This window comes from Rhinoderma darwinii, chromosome 2, assembly GCF_050947455.1.
Source record: "Rhinoderma darwinii isolate aRhiDar2 chromosome 2, aRhiDar2.hap1, whole genome shotgun sequence".
NCBI classification, from domain to species: domain Eukaryota; kingdom Metazoa; phylum Chordata; class Amphibia; order Anura; family Rhinodermatidae; genus Rhinoderma; species Rhinoderma darwinii.
The window spans coordinates 46186700-46208555 of record NC_134688.1 but is presented as its reverse complement, the minus strand read 5'-3'; the positions used below and the strand labels follow the sequence as shown (position 1 = coordinate 46208555).

Genomic DNA, 21856 nt, shown 5'->3' with positions numbered 1-21856 from the left:
TTTAAAACGTACTATGGGGGCCCCCTCTCTTCTATGTACATCACTGCTTTGTTTTGTAAGAGAAGTCAATCAATTCTGAACACTATGCCGTGTAGTCCTCTCATGTCTGACCAACCCCACAGACGTGCAGCCATATGTTTATTCTTGGTGTAGATCTCACAATACACAGGCAGTGAGATTTACTTTCCCCTTATGAAATCAGCATTAGCGTTTTCTGTCTACTTCACAGATACTTATCTATATTTAGCTCTGGGGTGAGGACCTTTGCTGATAATTATCCCACATTACATGACAGTTCACAGACAGTTTATGTTACAGTTAATCTTCTTTACTTTACTGGCAGTCCACTTCTAAAAGTCATATAAAAATAGTCCATCAGGGCTCGTCAGTTACTCTTACATAAAACTGTCGCTGCACTTGTCATGCTGGGACTTGTAGTGCAGGAGTCATAGGAATGACCAAGTCATGATTTTTTGATTTAGACAAACTCAGTTTTGCTCTATCTATCTATCTATCTATCTATCTATCTATCTATCTATCTATCTATCTATCTATCTATCTATCTATCTATCTATCTATCTATCTATCTATCTATCTATCTATCTATCTATCTACTTAAACGGAAGTCGAACATGGACCTGCCGCTCCATTCAACATCTATGGGACTAACAGAAGCAGTCGAGCGTTCTAATCGGCTGTTTCCGTCAGTCCCATAGACATTGAATGGAGCGGCAGTGTGCATGTTCAACCGCCGCTCCATTCAAGCTCCTCCTCACTGCAGTCAAAGAGTGAGAAGGAATGGGAGGTTCAGTACCCCCGTTCTCGCGATCAGAGGGCGTTCCGGTGGTGGGTCCACAAGCAATCAGACCTATGGATGGGTGATGATTGCCAATTCTGGTACAACCCCATATAAATAAATAAAGATATATAATATTATACAATAATGTATTAATTATTTATCATACCGGTTCTGATTCAGGGATTGAGTTCCACCTCAATTTGGAAGGACGGATGTTATCTTGGCCTCTAGATCGAGATGTGGAGGTGTTTGCCAGGCGAGTGTTACTGAGCACACCCATAGCCTTGCGTGATTTTCTTGTCTGTACTGCCAGGGAGTGCAATAGAGAAGAAGCAAAACAAATTCTGCACCTACAGAGATTTGTCATTTTCATGTATTTAAAAAGGCAGAACTGGTTATGTATTTGGGACATGCACCAGAAATAGCACTGTGGATATTATTATTAAAGTACAATCGAATATTAAGCTGCTATAAGTAATATACAAAAATAAGTGGTGAACGCTTCTCTTATCAAAGATTTGTTTACTAAAACTGTATTAAAAGTCTGTAAAAAAAAAAAATGCACATGCACACACGAAGAGATATTTTTCTGTACATGTTCCTGGGTTTGTATACATTACAAGTAAAGCAATGTGGGAGAGTTATCAATAGGGAATTTGCTCATTTTTGACTCCTCTAAAGTGTCTATTAAACGGGCAGATCTTTCATGAACGAGCGATGAGTGACGATTTATTTAGTCATTTACGTTCAATAGACAGTCTAAAAAATTTGACAATAATTGCTAAAGATTTTCGCTGTTCAGTCGTTGCTGTGATCGCTGCTCGTTCGCCCACACCTCATCTCTAAACTGCTAACGATTGAAAGACTTCTGATTAGACGAGGGGATATGGCAGCGACAAACGATAATATTTCACCCAGGTATATGTGACCGATCCGCAGAAACCCAACAATTTATTGTTCGTCGTTCGATCATTGCACCCTATTACACATGGCGATTATCTCTTACATTCAAACAATTATAAAAAAAATTCATACGATAATCGCTCCATCTAATAGGGCCTTAAGCCACACCACTTTTCTAGACAATTTCGAAATCGCTATGGTGGGTGCAAAAAGCGTCTCCACTTTTTTGGGTGCAATTTGCATCAGAATTCTGACGCATTTTGCTTAGTTACGCTCCCGTATTGTCTGGCCTATCAGTGAGACATGTCATAACATCATGTTGTTGGGGTTGTAGGATCTAGAACCCAGATCTATGCCCTCAACTAATGGGTCTGGTACCTGTTCTCAAAGTTAATGAAAGTTATGAAAACAGCTGGAAACAAGTGTAAGGACTCAGTTATAAGTTTCCTGCTCCCAGACCCAACTGACGTGTCTTCTGACGTGTGTGATCGACATGTATAAATGTACAAATATCCCTTTAATAAATTCTCCACATCTTTAAATAGCAGCACGGTGAGAGACTCCTACATTGTAATAACTTTTCCATGTGTCATAATGCAAAAGAGTCTTCCAGGGCCGAGAGAATCATGTATACTTCTGGACATCATGTCCTATTATACAAGGTGGTCCTCAGGCTTGGAAAATAAGCAGCCATGCCCCTTTAAATGACACACATAAAATTAGACTTCTTGTTGAAATCTCTCAATAAAGAGACAGCTGCATTTTGCGCTCTCAGTGGTGAAGTGGTAAGTGCCCGCTGACAGCTATCTATTAGTAAGTTCTAATCTCTGGTATGTCAGCCTTTATTTTTTGATCTGCCGGACTGACCGCAGGCTTTTTCTAGATCAGCAAAAAATGTGGCATGAAACGTGTCTTTTCTTGGTGCCAAATTTGAAAGCAGTGACCTGGTACAGACTCAATCATATGTCGGACCTTGGGGGGAAGGAATGCATTTCTGTGGCACACGTTCTATACTCCAGGCTGACATGGTCATTTATCTTCTGCGCGGTTCTACTTAAGCTCTGTTGCTGGAAGAGAACTTTTATAAACCTTGTAGAGATTAAAGCTACAAACCAAACAAACCTGGAACAGCCATTATAAACAGGATTCATAATTGCATTGTATGGTAAAAATATGAATTCTTTCTGCATTGATGGCATATCGCGTTCTATTTTTACCTGTTGGTAAAGTAGTGCCATATTTTTCAGCACCATGTCACTCACTTTGGTCATTGTACCCAGTGGGTCTCGCCATCAAATTTCGCTTTTTTGGGGCTCACGCAAACATATAGAATTATCAATGGGTGTAGACTGACCATTTGGGAATTAGAGCAGTGCCAAAAAGACCATGACCTGAAGGGGCTTATGACCCCTCAGTCATTTGCAACACTCCTTAAGGTTGAAGTGCGGGGCTGGCAAAACATAAAATGTAAGTGAGAACTGCTCTATGAATTCAATTTATTTACCCAAACCAAGTGTATTATGGCTGGCAAGAGACCAATGAACTTTAATACCCCGGGGACCAGATCACTCTCAGACTGCTGGATCCTAACGGCTCTCAACTCTTTAAAGGGATCTGTCAGGTTTCAGCTTTTTTTACTGGGTAGAATATTTGTGCTGATTTATTCCTTAATATATATTTTTAGTGCTCAGAGTATTTGTTTACTGAAAAAAAGCTCCTAATCCCCTGCGGAGACATAGATTTAAAAGATAACATTCTGGTTACTTGCAGCCACCACTAGAGGGAGCTTTGGTGCTTACTGCATACTGGTAATTCCTCTTGTTTATATATTATTTTGGTCATATTTAATTTCTTTCCATAGTCAAAAACTCTGACAGTCACCAATGAAGACACCGTGACTGATGTCATTAAAATGGCCTTGCAGCAATTTGGTGTGGAGGTAAGTGTCCAGCTAGTGTCTTTAACACATTATATTAAAGTTATTTGTGTTTATACATGTGAGAGTCACTTTACCGGTTTGGTTATTACAAACCACCATAGACCAAGTGCTAGATATATATATATATATACAGGCAATTTAGTAGTGGTAAATTAGTTTTTCGGTAGCCATAAACTGGCGGGTATATCACCTACATCATCAGGTGTAACTACATAATACTTTTTTGATCATGAGCTTGGGCGGTAGAATTGGGCCATGTATGTCCAGAATTATTGATATGGGAGTATATATCACCAGGATATCTGGCCACTTATTCTATAGAAAACAAGAGTTAAATGGAAAATGTAAAGGATATGGACACCCTTGCAGACATTTATTATTATTATTATTATTATATATGGATTTAATTTTTTTTTAAAAAACATTGTTTTAACACAATTGGTTTTAATTAAAAAGTTTGCACCGTTTATGTTCTGCAGCTTGTATGTCTTACAATACAATATAAGCTGCTAGATGCCGTTCAGTGCGTAGTCTGACAGAACAGCTGACCGTTGGCTTATCTCTAGCCTCTCTCTTTGCTCTTTTAAACTCTGTTCTATAGGTTCTTTAGATGACCCGATACTGGCTGTGAAAACGAGTACCAATCGACGATACAGAACGTTGGCGCCTGTTAGCTCCATTCACAATTGTCAGTAATGTATGGGGACTAACGATTGTTACTACGATCGTTCATCCCTATGCATTTGCATCCAGTCGGCAGCACATTCCCAGTTTACGCAGGGAGATGTGCTGCCGACTAGCGACAATTATTTGGTTTGTAGTTCCGCCGATGAACTAGCGTTTACTCGTTCATCAGCTGATCGCTGTCCTTTTTACACATGAAAATGCTCAGAAACAAGTGTTCTTACGAGCGCTCATTCAACTGAACATTGGCCCGCCTTATTTGATTTATGTTTATTTTCTTTGGTTGTAAAGATGTCAGCCTGGATTAGTTTAGAAGAGCAGAGAGAGAAAGTTTAGAGAGAAGCCGACAATAAGCTGGTCTGTCAGACTAAACACTGAACGGCATCCAGCAGCTTCTATTGTATTGTAAAACATATAAGCTGCAGAACAGACACTGTACAACATTTTCAATTAAAACCAATTGTAAATATGTTTTATTTAATAAAATTCATACAATGCAATAGTAATCATACAAAAAAATTTCTGCAAAGGCGTTCATAGCCTTTAAACATTTTAGAGAACCTACTACAATATTCTTTCATGGTCATACATTTCCTTTAAGACCACGTCCCACCCGTTCTTCAATGCTTTCGTTGGTCTGGGACTCGGATTTCTCCCTGGGATTAATGTCAGTAAGCACGTAGGATAAATATTTCCTGTGCCGTCAGTCTTCTTCTCTCACATTAGAATCATATCAATTTCCTGACTCTGGGCCGCCTGTCGTATATATTATAACTACCGATCAGCTCTAATTCAGATCACAATAGCATTTTGTATAATATATTATTATCCTTGCAATGTGATGTAATGTGCAGCAGGGATCACTCAGTAAAACCTTGTTACAGATAATACATTTCATCTCTCAGAGTTTGTTTTCATAACCCTGACAGGATTACGGCCTTTCTGACGTCACCATCCCATGGTGGGTTCTTCGCCATCCACGTGTTATAACAGCCTGAGGACAGTGAATGTTTCTCGGCTCATCCTGTGTTGTGTTCTCTCTGCAGGGCTCAGAAACAGATTACCAGTTGTGGGTCACCTCGGGCAAAGATGATGCACCTTATCCTCTTATAGGTATGCTCAAGGAATGTCAACTACTGTTTTAGCGTAAGCTCTTCAATGGAGACAGTCAGAAAATCAATAGTGCGGTGATATGACAGGAATGCATAAATAACAGGTCTCCGCAATCATTATGGGCCAGGGATCTGCCATTGTTACAGGCCATTGATTTATGGTTTCAGATCCTTTGAGGTTTTCCTTTAAGGATGTCATACTGTAAAGGTGTCTTAAGTCATCGACCAACTATTCTGAGCATGTAAAACTTTCACAAAGGTAGATTTTCTTCTGCCCGCATTTATAAAAGAAGTTGACACCAAAGGCGTATAAACTGCGCCATTAAAATGTTACAAATGATGACATACAACATTTTAGCAGCAAAATTTGCATCTCCAAGGGACGTTGTTTAGGCCAGATAGATGGAAAAGTCGCAGATGTGTTAAATGGCCCTATTATGGATAACCTCAATACAAACACCACCCCTTCGGTTATGGTCCCCCGGATCTGTGTTTGGAGATATTCTCTAGGTAGAACTCTAGATATTGTTTACCTTACATTCATAATGTTCACAAAAATATATGAACAGATAGAAGGGAGTATGACTGCAGAATCAGACTACACAGAGTGTGTTTGTAGTCTGTTACCATAGAAACAAATAGGTTTGCATAGGAGCTGTAGACACAAAACAGTAGGATATTTGTAAACAAGAATATTTGCAAAGTTGCTTCATTTTGCATTCTAGATGCAATGGAGCAATAATAAAAATAATTAAACCCTGTACTGGAAATAAATACCTCCTAACCAATTTGTCCTAAGTGTATATTGTAAGCATTTCTAAATATTATAACAAAAAGAATAAAACTCCCATTAGATAGAGTAGAAGAAAAACAAATTGGGATGAAAGCTGTTTGTCCTGAGCAGATGTGTGAGCTATTCACAGCACTGCGAGGGAAAACAGATTATGCTAAATATACATCACATAAATAACTAAAAATGTCAAGCGTTAAAGAAAATAGACTGATGCTGATAAATCTTTGAAGCCAACGTCAGACACGGACTAGCACAAGAGATATTTATTAGTGCAAATCTAGAGTTTGATGTTTTCACACACATAATTAAAAAATAATTCTGGATCATCTTTTTTTAGAACTGCATTGTCCTATTCCTCTGTTATTCCTCCTGTAAATGTATCAATATACTGACAACTGGATGTTAGCATTCCCCTTATTAATGGAACATGTAGAGACACACCCTATTGACAATAATATAACACTGTCAGCAATGCATTCATACATTTTCAGGAGGAATAACAGAGGAACAGCATAATGCAGAGTTCTAAGAAAAGATGCTCTAGAATGGTTATTCCATGGGGAATGCAAGTATTTAAGAAAAAGAACTCCCAGAAGTGTTGGTACCCAGTTTTTCTAGAGTTCTGGATGGCAACTCTTCCTACTTATGAAGTGATATCCCTGCATATAATGTATCACTGCAACACTAGACAGATTTACTCTTCAGGATTCAGAGAAAGCTGAATGACAGCCTCTTATAATAGTAGATTTTTCATGTCATATTTAACAATTTCCAGGGAATCCCTTCCAATTAATAGACATTCCTAAAATTCCATTACATATATTCTAAAATTCCGATAATCCGGCATCCGGTAATTCATAAAGTCCGATAGAGAATAAGCAAAAGACTAAGCAGAGAGAATAGAATGGGAAATAGTTCTGATAATAGAATATATTTTACTAGCTCCACCTATGAGGTCCGTGTGATTCCGGATTAAAGGAATTTTACATTATGTATATATGCAAATGTTTAATAGACCTTGCAAAATTAAAATTTATTTTTTTATTCTCTCACAGGACATGAATATCCATTTGGGATTAAAATAAGCCATATTCGTGACGCTTTGCCTCAAATACAGGGGACAAAAGACTCCATAAATCTGGAGGGGCCTTTCCTTATGGAGCAGCTGCCCAGGGAGATGCAGTGTCAGTTCATACTGAAGCCCAGCCGCCTGGCCACATGTCAGCAGCTAGCCGGTGAGTCCTCCACCTTACAGAGGGCTCATTCAGCCCAACCAGTCTGTTATTACTGCGATCTGACTAAATGAGAGGGGAGAAACGCGCATTCCACTCGCCTGACGTATTTTCCTAGAATGTACAGCACGTTTACACATATTCAGCAAAGTTTTTCGGAAACCATCCTCTTACACAGTTTTCAACTACTACAACCGAGAATTTTTAAAAATCTAATGCAATAAAGGGTTATGTTGAAATACATATGTGTTATAAACAGATGTAGCAGTGCTGAGTTTGTAAGATGCAGTAGCGTTAAGTTTGTCATTTGGCACAACTTATGGTCATATTATATTGTAGTTTTATATCGAATTGCATGTACTCTGCTGTTGTAGATTCTAGAATGTTTGGAGCTATTGCAACAAGAACTAAAAGTCCATTCAGACGTGGCATCGGAAAAAAAAGCATCGGATGCATTCTCAAAGCAATTTTGAGCGTTTTTCCATTCTCCGGTTTTTTACCGCAGCTGCATCGAAAAGCGCACCAAATCACATTAAAAATGCATGCAGTTTTTAGCACATTTTTTAGGTGCGGTTTTAACCGCATCTCAAACCTAATGTCTGAATGGACCCTAAGACTATCCATAAACATTAGCTTAATGTCAGCAGATCTGTCTGTCAACAGCAGATGTTGGGGAAAACGAGAATCGGGCACGTTGGATTTCAACATGCCCGATCCATTTCTGTGCAGAAGTGTCTGGCAGCGGATTGTCTCTCTCTCCCTATTGAAATAAACCTGCACACTCCTCTATTCTGAACATGAATGTTTATGAGGAAGTTGAGGGAGATAGCTGTCTGCCATACAAGTGTTAGGCCACCAGTTATCTGCCAGCTTTAAAAACATGATTGATATTAGGTGGATCCTGTGGGTCAAAAACACACACAACCCGCTCTCAGCCGAGCCATCAGTTCAGATGCACTGACGTAATCGTCTGAGAGAAGACGATACAGCTTCTATGTATACAAGGTACATAGAAGCTGTATCATAAAAAAGTAAAAAAATTAATAAGTCAATTCAGAAAGTGCTTAAAATCACAAAAACATTGATTAAATAAACAAAAATAAAACCATTCGAAGAGCCAGCATCCGGCAGTGGTCTATAGCAGGAGGTAAGCAGCTTTCATGAGCGCTAATAATAACCCAGCCTGTGAAGATTGATCTGTAAAGCCCATTGTCACTTACAGGTCATTCCCACATATATAACCTGACCATTAAACATTTCTAAATGCGAGTGTCACCCGGGAACTAAAAATAGACCCCCCCCCCCTAGAGAACTAGAAAATCAGTCAAGGAGCACAGGACTAAACTACCGATGCTGTCGCTTCATTTTGAGGATCTTGAGGATCGGTGGGGGTCCCAGCACTCTGACCCCCATTGATTAGCAAGTGATGGCATTTCCTGACAAAAACTCTTTATTTATAGATCATAGTCTATCGCTAAAACTATAGTGTAAATCAAAAATCCCAAGACAATAAAACTTTTTATTGAATGAAGAATAAAAATGCTTTTCTAAGTGGGAGACCTATATAAATAACAAAAAGTTAAAAGGGTTGTCTGGCATTAGAAACAAGAGTCATCTTTTACTTGTACATAGGCTGTGTCTAGCATTACCGCTCAAGTCAAAAGGGATAAACTGCAATACCAGACACAGCCCATGCACAAGAGTGGCGCTGTTTTTTTGGGGAAAAAAGTTCCTTTTGTTCTAATTCTGGACAATCCATTTAAATTCTGAGAGAAAAGTAAAGGGTGAGGAGAAGGCGTAATGGTATTGATGCACCTGTATATCAAGTCTCACCTTCAATTTTCTTGTTCTATCACTCACTTGATCTAAGCCAAATGTAACATACCCTAAATATTAAAATATTGTATTCCAGAAATTAATCCAAGTAGGGGATTACCAAAAACTAATTCTAAATCCGGCATACTCCAATTAATAAGACTTGCGGTCACAGTATTTTTAAATCAGTTTTTTTTCACAGTTTTTTTAAATCAATTAATGTTTTTTTGTTATAATCTGCCACCTACATAGTCCCAAAGTTAATAGAAAATAGTCCCAAAATAGAAAAAACTTTTTCCCAGAGAAAAGAATCCAAAAATTAATCCCACTGGTGGATTATCAAGAAATCATCCGATATTCTGGCATGGACAAATAAAAAGGCCTTGGGGGTCACAGTATTATTTATTATTTAAAAATAATCCACCATTTTTGGTAATGCGGCTCCTAAATAGTCCCAATTTTTATATAATCTGCCACCTAGATAGCCACAAGAGGGGCAGAATATATGAGACAATAATATAGTCCCGGAAAAATTAATCCAAATTATTTATTTTTTATTAATCCACCATTTTTGAAAATGTGGTACCTAAGTAGTCCGAAATATGCCAGATTAGAGAATTGTAGATAAAAATTAGAGATACTAGCCCAAGAGAAGTAAGTAAGGTGGACTGGCAGGTTCTCGTCCAAAACTCAAGCGTGTGCAGTCTGCAAAGCCTTGAGGATCAAGGTAATTAAAAAAATAAAATACAAAAATGTAGGCCAGCACTTTTAGTAATCTCGTATTTAGGCAGTCCCAAATATTCCAGATTACTTTAGAGAAACAAAAACAAAAGATAAAGAGATAGGAAACAGATAGAAAGAAAGATGATGATAGATAGATAGATAGATAGATAGATAGATAGATAGATAGATAGATAGATAGATAGATAGATAGATAGATAGATAGATAAAACAAACTTCCAAATTCAAAATTGAGTTCGTATTTTGCACTCGTTTGTTGAGAAGTCAGAGGGTTACTGAAGGGTTATGTAGAGAAATATTTTTATAAGTTAAAGTCTTCAGCAAAGTCTTTCCACCCAGTCCCAGGAGGGAGAGCGCAGATCCAAGCCTGAAATATATAGAATAATAAAAGTAAAAAGAAACAGGCAGCGATTGTTATAAGTCATATCGGAGCTGTCACACCCAGAACCCAGAATTTTTTATCAGTTACATATGGCTCGAGCGCTGTCATCGTAAATGGGAATGTGCAACTTGAGACCGTTCTGTATGTGGAAATAAAGTTGCTTTAAAACCCTTGGCCGTGAGAGGGGTTAAAGAAATCCGGTAGTATTTCCCTCCCAGCTTTAGGCCTGGCTGTAACAATATACGGCACGTTCAGGGCCAGCATTTCTTTGGTGGGGCTGTTTTCCTAGATTGAGAAGAGTGATGATTATTTTACGCATATGTTGGCTGAGTGCTCTCGCAGGATAAACTATTGATATGTCAGCAGCACTTTTGTATTGTCCATTTTTGAAGTCTAAAAACATTGCTGACAATAAGATAAAGATACAGACTCATGTTGTTAAAGGGCATTTTCCCAAAAATTAAATCACCAGTAGATAAAACTCCATGAGTCGTCGTTTTCTGTCAAGTCGTTAAATATTCTGTTCTGCTTTTTCTCAGTTTTGCTGTTTTTGGAAAAACTGGGTGACAATCAATATGGCCGCCAGTACAGCCTCCACAAGGGTTGTCATCTAGTTGTACCAGAATCCTGAATGGCAAAACTGCATCTTTATGTAGGAATATGGAATGGCATGAAGGGATGTATCCTTTATTCGTGGTTGTTCCCTACTACCTGTACAGGGGTGGAACAAGATCTTGGAGCCCAAGGCAGGGGTTTCTAATTCTAGCCCCCACCCAAAATACACAAACTTACACCCTCAGTCCCTGGAGTTCAGCAAATTGTTCATTTTATTGACTTCCTACTCCTTCCAGTTCCTCATCAACCCCCTAGCATTCTTATTTATAAGACAAACTCTCCATTTACCTCCACCCCCAATGACCCCTCCACACATGCAATTTTAAACGCCAGCTGCCCTACTACGTATCTGCAGTTGCCCTCCATCTCTCACCTCTGTTTTATATGTAAATGTAAGTGCAGACTTACATTTAAGTAAGAGAAAGAATATATATCATTTTTTATTGCCCTTATCCTGTAAGACATTTTTTTCCAAGTGGGCTACCTCCTGCTATGTCGTCTATATAACGATAATGGGGCATTCGGAGAGGGGTTGTCATGCTAACACAATAATGCCCTAATTACCATAACTAGTTGCCCTGTTGATGCCGTTCTGATGCCTATAGTAGATCCTATAGGAAAAGAAAAAAAAATCTCATCTTTATTTGGGTCCACTCCAGGTTTTGGTTTTAAAAAAAAAAAAAAAAAGTGCATCTAAGTTACCGTGTTCTGGCCTCAAATGCGTCCACATTTAATTTTTCTACAATAAGAGACGTTTTCTAGCTGTTGGAGTGCTGCCAGTCCTATTCTTATCTCTACTTACCGAGAGGGAATAAAAACAGAATGACCTACATTACATTGCCATTGTGCTGGAGACGTAAAACGCGTGAGCTAGTTATCTCATATATCACATAGCATCTGATCCCAGCGTGTTAATCCCTATTTCTACAATCATGTCATCTATCAGACTTTGCGGGATGTCATCATTACTGGTGCAGAGGATTTCAGGACATAACCAGCAAAGAAAGGAATTATTGCTTTATATACAATTGTGGTCATTGCCAAGGAGCAAAACACACATATAAGAGCTGCAGTATAGCTCTTCTATTAAATCTTTTTACTTTTTCCTCCAGATTCGAGCCAGAAGCCATTTAAAAGGAAACGCTCTATCATAAACTGGACCTTTTGGCGCGGTTCAAACTCTCAGCTGGATAATATCCCTCTTTCTCCCACCTCTTCAACTCCTGGAAAACTATTTGGACTTTCCTTGCCATCCATATGTGAGAATGACAACCTGCCCAAAGCTGTCATGGTGAGCAGAATTTCCAAAATCATTTTTTAAGTTTAACATGCATAACCTGGAAACGCGCCAGCTGTATAAATAACTTACTATATTGCTTCACAATATAGGTAGCTGCCATATAAATCACAGTGTACCTATTTCAATGAAGGTGGCTTAACCTATACAACAAATAACAATGATTTTAAGCAGGGCCACCATCAGGACAATACAGGTGGTAGTGCCCTCAAGGGCACATCTAAAGAAGGTGCACACTGTACTGCCTGCCTCCATAGAATTAAAGGATACAATTATTTCTGCCTGCAGGTGCCACTAGGGGGAGCTCCTTACATACAGATTATTACTCCTAGTAATGTGTTCAGTGAGTGCTGTATAAATGTATGCAGTGAGCTCCACCTAGTGGTGGTTGCATGTATAATTAATTTTATCATATTTCTGTAACAGAAAAATGTAATTTCAACCCATATAAAATCATATTAGGTAATTTATCAGCAGAGTCAACTTTTTAGAAAGTTGGGAGATATTGAAGAGATTCTTGACCATTTTACCATAAGGGGCCTTATAACAATGGATATGTCTTTGGTGCAATGACATCGCTTGTTGGACATTTTTCTAAATGTTTTAAGATTGGTTGTTTCTAATACTATCAGTGTTTATTCAGCTATTGGTTGTTTAGATGTTTTGTGTGCAGTGAAATTCCTTTAATCCAGCATCTAATAATCCAGAAAATCTAACAATCTAGCACTTGTTTCCAAAAACACAGAACTCTAATATAATAAGAATTTTCACAAGATTTAAAAACACAATGTAATGGCAGCTGATGTTGTATTTGAAGTGTATGACGTTGTCCAATCAGTGACCAATCAGCCTCATACACTTCTCTCCATTCATGTACTCAGCACAGCGTGTGCTGTTACTTACACCCACATTAACGTTACTGAAGTGTCTTGAGAGTAAAAAAACATCACCTCCAGCCAGGACGCGATGTCTATTAAACACTCCCGACACTTCGGTAACGTTAATGTGTGTCACTTACTCGAGATCACGCTTGCTGTCTTTTACAGCAAGATCTCGCGAGATCACTATGTGCTGAATAAATTATTGAAGAGAAGTGTATGACGCTGATTGGTCAGCGTCATACACTTCTCTCCACAACACCCACTTGGTCAAAAGTAAAAACACGCCCAGTTGGGCATTAAGAAAGTCATTAGCATAAATTTAAAGTAACTCGTAACTTGGTGAAAATGTATTGTTTTTCAAATAAAAAACACTGCTGTTATCTACATTACAGCGCCAATCTCATTATGTAGAAGATAGGGCACTTATAATGTGGAGACAGAGCCTCTTTAAGTGTATGTGGCGGGAAAGCTCCTGGTGCGTACGCTGAATGTGTCCATTGGGCTTATTTACTTGATGGATGCCAAAAGAGTGTTCTATTGACATCCACCTCGGAGGTAAACCTTTTTTCAACTGTCTGGAATAGCATAGTCGTCTATACTATTCCATACAGAAGCATCCCGCTAAAAAAAACCTTATACCTACCAGTATACATTTTTAACATGGGAGCCTATGGGTGACGTATGCCACTGTATGCCTATATACAGTTGTATGTGTCAGATGCTTCCATCTGAGGTATACAGTACGTCCGTAAATACTTCCAACCAATGTGTCCAAAGTGCACTGCATACGCATTTTAAGTAGACCCTTATTTCAGACTTTATCCCTGAAGGTTCCCTATTATTACAAGTCAGTTTTATATAGTTTTACATAAATGTCTGATAATCCAGAATTTTTTATTATACCACAACTTTTAAGTCCGAATGATGCCGGATTAAAGGGATTTTGAGCCACATGTATCAAGGCGTTCTCAGCTAACTTTGACACTGGACTGAAAAATGTAAACTGAACTTTGATTGGATTCTATGGGGAACACTTTACCCAATGGGATAGTTTTGATACATGAGGCCTATCAATTATGACTTGGCAAATGCCTACGGGCCTCCAGGGACAGGGGGCTGCAGTAGATCACAGTCTACATGAAACATGTTTTATTTCTTACTAACCACTCAAAATCAGCTCTAACCACTCAAGACAAATTCTAATTTTACACAATGAAAACAGACCCGGCGGTAACATGTGTTTAACAACGTGTCTTTAAAATAAGAAATTCATCTTCATTTATATTAAGTTTCTGCAGTGTTGTACGTGTCTGGAAAAGTGTAGCTGTTAAACATTGGCGTGGCTTTAGGGAACTGGCACCGTGCAGACAAAAAATTCTTTGATTTTACATTGCGTGTTGTGAACATTAATGCCATATGATGTATGACTGCACTGTCTGTACATGACAATGTAAGCATAAGCTAAAATACAACACCAAACCATGGCAATGTATAGCACTATACAGCTGAGTGCCGAGCACGTACAGGTCTACAATGCAGGTCCAACCATCACTAATCGTAATTCAAGATACAACTACAGATCCATTCACTTGAATAGGAACAGAGCTGCAGTACTCCAGCACAGCCACTATACAGTGGTAGGAGCCTTCTGCTACCGGCACCCTTCCCTACATTGCTTCTGGCGCCCGGAACAGTGGATCGGTGCGGGGTCCATGTGTCAGACCCCCATTGATCATATACTGATGACCTATCTTGTGAATAGGTCATCAGTATATAAAACAGCCCCAAGCTGGACATCCCCTTTAATAGTAACTGTATAAATCTGTATGTAAGGAGCTCCCCCTAGTGGTAACTGCAAGAAGAAAGAATCACTGTATATAATTTAACTCTATGTCTTTGGAGGCTTTTTCTGTTCGGCCCCGTTCCTGCACTTGAATGAGCCCTCTCAGCCTCTTGACCCCATAGTAGATTCTATAACTATATAAATTAAAAAAAATAACTTCACAGAATAGGATGACTCTAAGACTTATATTTATATATGGCCTTCTTCTGGATCAACATGGGTAAACTAGGATATTTTCTCCTCTTCTCCCCACGCTTCTCTCGCCTCTCCTGTTGTTCTTGATAGACATACTTTTATACTGGGGACATTTTGATTTTAGGGGAATACTTGTCAAATAATTTAGTAAGTTGTGAGAATCACATTACACTGGCATGTTTGTATTCTATACGTAAATCATTTTTTCATCATCTTTAGGATATGTTATCTGTGCTTTGCCAAGATGGACCATTCACAAGAGGCATTTTTAGACGTTCTGCTAATGTAAAATCCTGCAAAGACATGAAAGAAAGGCTCAACTCTGGATTTGATGTTGATTTTGCATGTGAATCTATTTTTGTCACTGCATCTGTGTTTAAGGTATGCGTGACTTTAAGAAGATATGATTGAATTGCAATTATACGAATAAACTGATGGGTGAAGATGGAAACATAAATCAGTGCAGATAAGATCGATCGATCGATAGATAGAGATGAGACAGACACAGACAGATAGACAGACAGACAGACAGACAGACAGACAGACAGACAGACAGACAGACAGACAGACAGATAGATAGATAGATAGATAGATAGATAGATAGATAGATAGATAGATAGATAGATAGACACAGATGATAGATAGATAGATAGATAGATAGATAGATAGATAGATAGATAGATAGATAGATAGATAGATAGATAGATAGATAGATAGATATGAGATAGATAGATAGATAGATAGATAGATAGATAGATAGATAGATAGATAGATAGATAGATAGATAGATATGAGATAGATAGATAGATAGATAGATAGATAGATAGAATAAATTACCCTGAGTCACAAGACATGTTTGAAGTCCATGTGTTGACATCTTTATACACTTTCTGGAATATGCTGATATATAATAAATTATCTCTTCCCCCTCTTAGGATTTCCTTCGTAATATTCCCGGCAGTGTCTTTTCATCTAAACTCTGTGACAAATGGGTTTCTGTGCTGGATCAAGGAAGTCAAGCGGAGAAAATAAAAGCTGTTAAGAAGTGAGTATTTACCTATTTCATGCTTTTTACATATTTCACATGACTATAAAGAGCTCCTTCAGTCAGATGTGAAATTATCATAAATGCTGATAAAAAGATATTCAACAAAGTTTAGTTGATGACTAAAAGGTCTTTTCCCAAAATAGATTTGTCAAACCGGCAAGTCATAAAAGTTAGATTGGTGGAGTTCGCTGCTGGGAAAATCCACCACTAACCCTAAGTGCCATCATGATCCTAAGTGCCACCATGTTCCTAAGTGCCACCATGTTCCTAAGTGCCATCATGTTCCGAAGTGCCATCATCTCTTTTAAAAATGAAATGTATTCCTGGAAACTTATCGTTCAGAGATTCGCTGATTCCATCAGATGTGAAAAAAAATATATGGCTTCTTTTCCCGTCAAAACAACGGTCACCACACTGGAGCTGATGGACTCCAATCTAATTCAATGGGGTCTGTCGGGCACCAGTGGTATCCGCTGTATGACGAATTCAGCAGAGCGTTGTGGCTTCCGCTATAAACGAAAGCCACATTGAAAGTGTGAACAGAGCCTTGGATTGCTTATTGGTTTCCATAGCTTTCATGGATATGCGTGTATGGCTACCTCTGTACTCACCGTCAGGACCTAATAGGATGTGACGCCGCTTTCCAGACAATTATTTTCTCCCTTAAATTATTTTGGCTCAATTTACATTGTTCTACTGTTCCACAATTGCTCAAATCAAATAAATGTGGTTTAGTGTGATCTAACACGTGCTCCCTACGAAAGTTCATGTTAAGGAACACTCTGAGCAAAACTGATATACTGTGTTATGTCAATGGCCTGAGGGGGCGGAGCATGACACAGAGATTCTATCTTTGGTATTCTTTGAACTCCTGTGTCATGCACCGCCCCCTCAGGCCCTGCACAAGACATAACACAGTGAATGTATTTTGCCTGGAATGTTCCTTTAAATAATCCCTTGTATTTACAGACTACTAGAGAAGCTTCCTCAGGTGAACATCACACTGCTGCGCTACTTGTTTGGAGTTTTACATTGCATCGAGCAACGTTCTGAAAACAACCAAATGACGGCCTTTAATCTTGCTGTGTGCATCTCTCCTAGTCTTCTGTGGCTGCCCAACCCTTCCAGCCCAGAGATCGAGGGTGAATTCACAAGAAAGGTAACACATGTTTTCTATAGACACCTACCGTAAAAACATCTGTTAATATCAGAGGCGTAACTTGTAGCTCTTGGGCCCCAATGCAAAATCTGTATCGGGTGCCCCTCCACCATGTTTAATTCATAGTACTGGTGTCTTCTTATATAGAAGAGGGGCCTCTGGGCGTGAGTGCTACCTCTGCACCCCTAAAGCTAAGGCCCTGATAAATATACGTTCTTGAGTTCTTTCTACCAGTAAAAGAGTGTATTCAACCTTTTCTTAGTATTATCTGTTCAACGGCAACAAATATGGCCTCCATAACAGCACCCACAGGGGTTCTCATCCGACTTTCCAATACTCCTATGCAGTACTGGCTATGCAGTGACAAATCCCATGTTCCCAATTTGCTACATAAATTGGCAGATTTGCCATTTGAGAGTCTAAAAAAGCTAAGGGTCACCCAGCTTTCCCCAGAAACAGATATAAATACGGGCCTGTTCACACCTGCATTGTTTTGCAAAAATACCAGAAGCGCCTATTCCGTTACATGGCGGACACCATCGGCGGCTGAGGAAACCCATTTTACTTTAATGGGTTCCATTGGGTATCCATAATTGTTTATTTTTCGTTTTCGGCCGGATCTGTGACAGAAGCCCCTAATGGAGCCCACAACGCAGATGTGAACAGAGCCTAAGAAATAGATAGGTATCTTAAAGCTCCTGGGCCTCAATGCAAAATCTGTAGCAGGGTCCCCAACTATCATGCTAGTACTAGTCTTTTCATATGGGACAGAGGGACCTTTGGGGCCCCATCAGGCTCCTGGGCTAGGGTGTAACCGAACCCTCTGCACTCCCTATAGTTACACCCTTGCAAAGAGAAAACTCAAGGACTTTGCTGGGTCCAGTCAGCTCTGAGCAGGTTTCATTCTTCTTCCTCAGGTGTCGGTGCTTGTTCAGTTCCTGATAGAGAATTACTGCTTGGTTTTCGGAGATGACATCTCATTGTTATATGTCAACTTGTCAGCTAAGGATGATAACAGAGAGGATAGCTCCGGTAAGGAACATTACTATAAATATTGAAATATGATCAAAACTGGGATGTTTTGGGGTAAATAAATGCACATGGATCTTAACAGTGGAAGAGCCTATGAAGGATTTACGGTATATTAAATAATCAACATGTTTATTAGGTTTTATTAGTATTGCCTTCATTTATTTTGACCAAGAAATTTTAAGGGCGTATTCACATGTGCTGTTTTGTTGCCTTTCGGGTTTTTTTTGGACATGTATCATTGATATGTAATAAAGGAGCACCCCAGGCAAAACTGTTGTGTTATTCTTAAAAGGTAACTAAACTTTCAGAAAACTTCTGACATGTCATAGTGACATGTCAGAAGTTTTGATCGGTGGGGATCCGAGCACTGAGACCCCCACCAATCAAAAAAGCTGATCAGAAACGAAGTTCTTCTGCCCATCATTCTAGCGATTGGTGGGGGTCTCAGTGCTCAGAACCCCACCGATCAAAACTTCTGACATGTCCCTATGACATGTCAGAAGTTTTCTGAAAGTTTAGTTACCCTTTAATGCAGGGCCTGACGGGGCAGTATATGACTAGTCTCTTTGTCTCTCCGACCATTTTTGCCTGAAGTTTTCTTTTAACTATTATACGCACCAGCTTCTAAAAAATCCTTTAAAAAGTTGCTAAAGTCCTAAAAACACTTGTGTATGTCACCAAAAAAAAGATTAATGCTCTAATTGAATTTACTGCAAAATATTCGACGACATTTTGCACTAGAAGCAGGAGAGCTCACCAGTGTATTAAGGTACAAAACAATGGAGGGCGCTAGACCTGGGGCCAAGAACCCCAAACTTGTCATGACAAACTCGTCTCCTGCCTGGAAATATCTGACTGTTGTGATAGGCTAATATTTATCTTTGATACAGCGCCATATGATTATACTGTATATAACTCCCAGGATGGGTGGATATTGGCATCTTCATGCTGCTGCCCCATCCAGGAAGACAAAAATGGGCTGGCAACTTAGAAATAAGGGATTTTCATAATAATATAGCAAACATTTTTATTTTTTTTTCCTCTCCATCTTGGGTGTAGGAGTCTTCTGTGCATCAATCATTATAGGGGTTGTATTAGATTAGAAAAACATAGCTGCTTTCTTCCAGAAACAACACCACAACACCTTTACTATCTGTTCAACGAAAAACACCATATTACAACATTGCAATAATTTTAGGTAACTGAAGTCCTAGTACAGCAGGTTCTAACACCAAGATTTTCTCTCGTTTTAGATATCTGTTCTTTTAAGCATATTGACTCTTCCTACGATAGCCTGGAAAATGAACTCAATGATGATGGAGATTCCCCGTACAGTGGTCTTCCCACAAGAAGAAGACATGACAACAGAAGCAGAGATTCTGTTTTGACGCTAAGTGATTGTGATCTGGATCATGTCTACAGTGAAGAGAACCAAACCTATAGCTCTTCTCATACACCACCTGTGAAGATGTCGGCAATTTCTCATCATCGATCAGTATTACATGAGCAATCTGAGGAGGACTCTCTGTGCTCCACTATATCTGGGTACTCCTCTACTACAGACGTGAGGCGGCACCGGCGTTGCTCAGAACCAGCTATTGGAATCTTGGCATCGAGGTTCAGTCAACTTAATGAGTCACCACCCGAGAACAACTCAAGCTGTGATGCTCTCTCTCAGTCAGCTAAAGATTATCTCAAACAGCATCGCTATTTACAAGTTGAAGGTCAAAAACTTATAAATCGCAGTTTGACATTGGGTATTGACGTTAGTAAAAATGGCAATAAAAAGCAAACAGGTGACAAAAAAAGCACCCCCAATAGACTTTTGCCACCCAATGCTTTGAGACTAAACATTTGCTCTCGAGCTAGTTGTTCTAGCTTGTCTTCTCCTGCGACATCTCCTTCGGGATCTTCATTGAGTTCCTTGGACAGTGCTTTTTCTCAGTTCTCAGACTATTCAGTGTTAAACTCGAATGAAGTGCCTTCACCTTTGGACTGCACATTGCGGCAACACAAAAGACAAGTGGAACTCAGTCCAGATTTCCTTAGAGAAAATTCCTTTTCAGGATTTGTGGCAGCTGAAGAGGGCAAGCAGCCTTGTAATGGCACCACATTTATCACTGGAAAAGATGGAGTTGTGTTTCCAAACAATAACAATTTGGTTAGCTCTCCACCCATTGCATGGTTAAAAAATAGCCGATCTGCTGTTAAAATCTGGTCATCAAAAAAGACAGACAAGCACGAGGACAGACGGAAAACAGATACAGGCCATGCCACAAAAGGACTATCATCAGGTATACATGAAATTTCAGAAGGTTCCCTGTTTAGGGAACAATTACCTGTGCCAAACTCAGATTATGAAGCCAAACTCCCTACTACAGTACTTAGACCTAAAGATAAGGAGGAGAATCCTCGAAGTTCCACCTCTATGTATGGTGAAGAAGTAAGTAGTCGGGAACTTTTAACACGTGCAGGAGACAAGGTTGTTCTTGACAGAAATGGAAATGGCGATAATGGAGTGGAATGTAGTTCATTTATATTCCCATCTCCTGTCTCCATAAACATTGAGATATCTTCACACAGCCAAGACAGCACACAATTGCCACAAACACTTTTTCTCGGTCATAATATTTCATTGTTTAGTCAGAGGAACCGTAGAAAGTCTACCAATTCTTGCAGCTTAGAGGAGCCCATACTTCTCAATTCAAGCCTGAAGTCTTCTAGTGAACATTCGATCCACCAGCCAGAAGAGGACTTGTCTTGCACAAAGGATGACACCACAAAAACTTCACTCAGCAGGGATATCAGCATTCGTGTGGCCAGTTTTAAAAAAAATAAAGTGCTACCTTCTAATGTGGACACTGGAATTAGGATTGCAAATTGTGACTTAGAGAAAAACTTTTGTGTGTCTCCAAAGCTGAACACTACAACTGGAGACTTATTTCTCCAGCCTGATAATCATACACAAAAAAAACACCCACAAGAATGTGACAATCCCATTATTAAGGGTGGCAAAGATTGGCACGCAAAATGCTGTAGTGACCCGAAATTTGAGGACATTGACCAAAGATTTTTTGCAGAAGAATCCTATGTATAAGTTTGGGTTAGGAGAACCTAACGTTCAGTGGTCCCGACATCCCATTCTTCATTCGATATACAAACTAGTGGTTTTATTTTGACTATCGAAGAGTCTATGTCTAATTTATGTGAACGAGTGTAGAGTGTTTTTTACGAGAAATTTACAGTATTTGTCTTTCTTAGAAAAAAACATGTTAATAAAAGTGTTCCATTTTATGTCATTTAACAGAAAACAGTGATACTCATTCCAACGTACATACGGGATCGGTATATGTGTTGTGTTGTCTGAATGAAAATTAAGTTAAAGA

The 21856-nt window shown here is 39.1% G+C and overlaps 1 protein-coding gene across 3 annotated transcripts in view; it reads left to right on the top strand.

Moving 5' to 3' along the window:
• ARHGAP20 (Rho GTPase activating protein 20) overlaps nucleotides 1-21856 on the top strand; it is a 100870-nt gene extending 79014 nt beyond the window's left edge. For 2 of the 3 annotated variants that reach the window (XM_075851600.1, XM_075851601.1), the window contains exons 7-15: nucleotides 3564-3641; nucleotides 5372-5438; nucleotides 7286-7465; nucleotides 12128-12306; nucleotides 15451-15612; nucleotides 16167-16276; nucleotides 17249-17438; nucleotides 18356-18470; nucleotides 19724-21856. In XM_075851600.1, the coding sequence (XP_075707715.1) occupies nucleotides 3564-3641; nucleotides 5372-5438; nucleotides 7286-7465; nucleotides 12128-12306; nucleotides 15451-15612; nucleotides 16167-16276; nucleotides 17249-17438; nucleotides 18356-18470; nucleotides 19724-21567 (2925 nt within the window). In that variant the 3' untranslated portion in view covers nucleotides 21568-21856. The remainder of the gene's footprint in view (nucleotides 1-3563; nucleotides 3642-5371; nucleotides 5439-7285; nucleotides 7466-12127; nucleotides 12307-15450; nucleotides 15613-16166; nucleotides 16277-17248; nucleotides 17439-18355; nucleotides 18471-19723) is intronic. The other variant, XM_075851602.1, reaches the window with a different exon arrangement.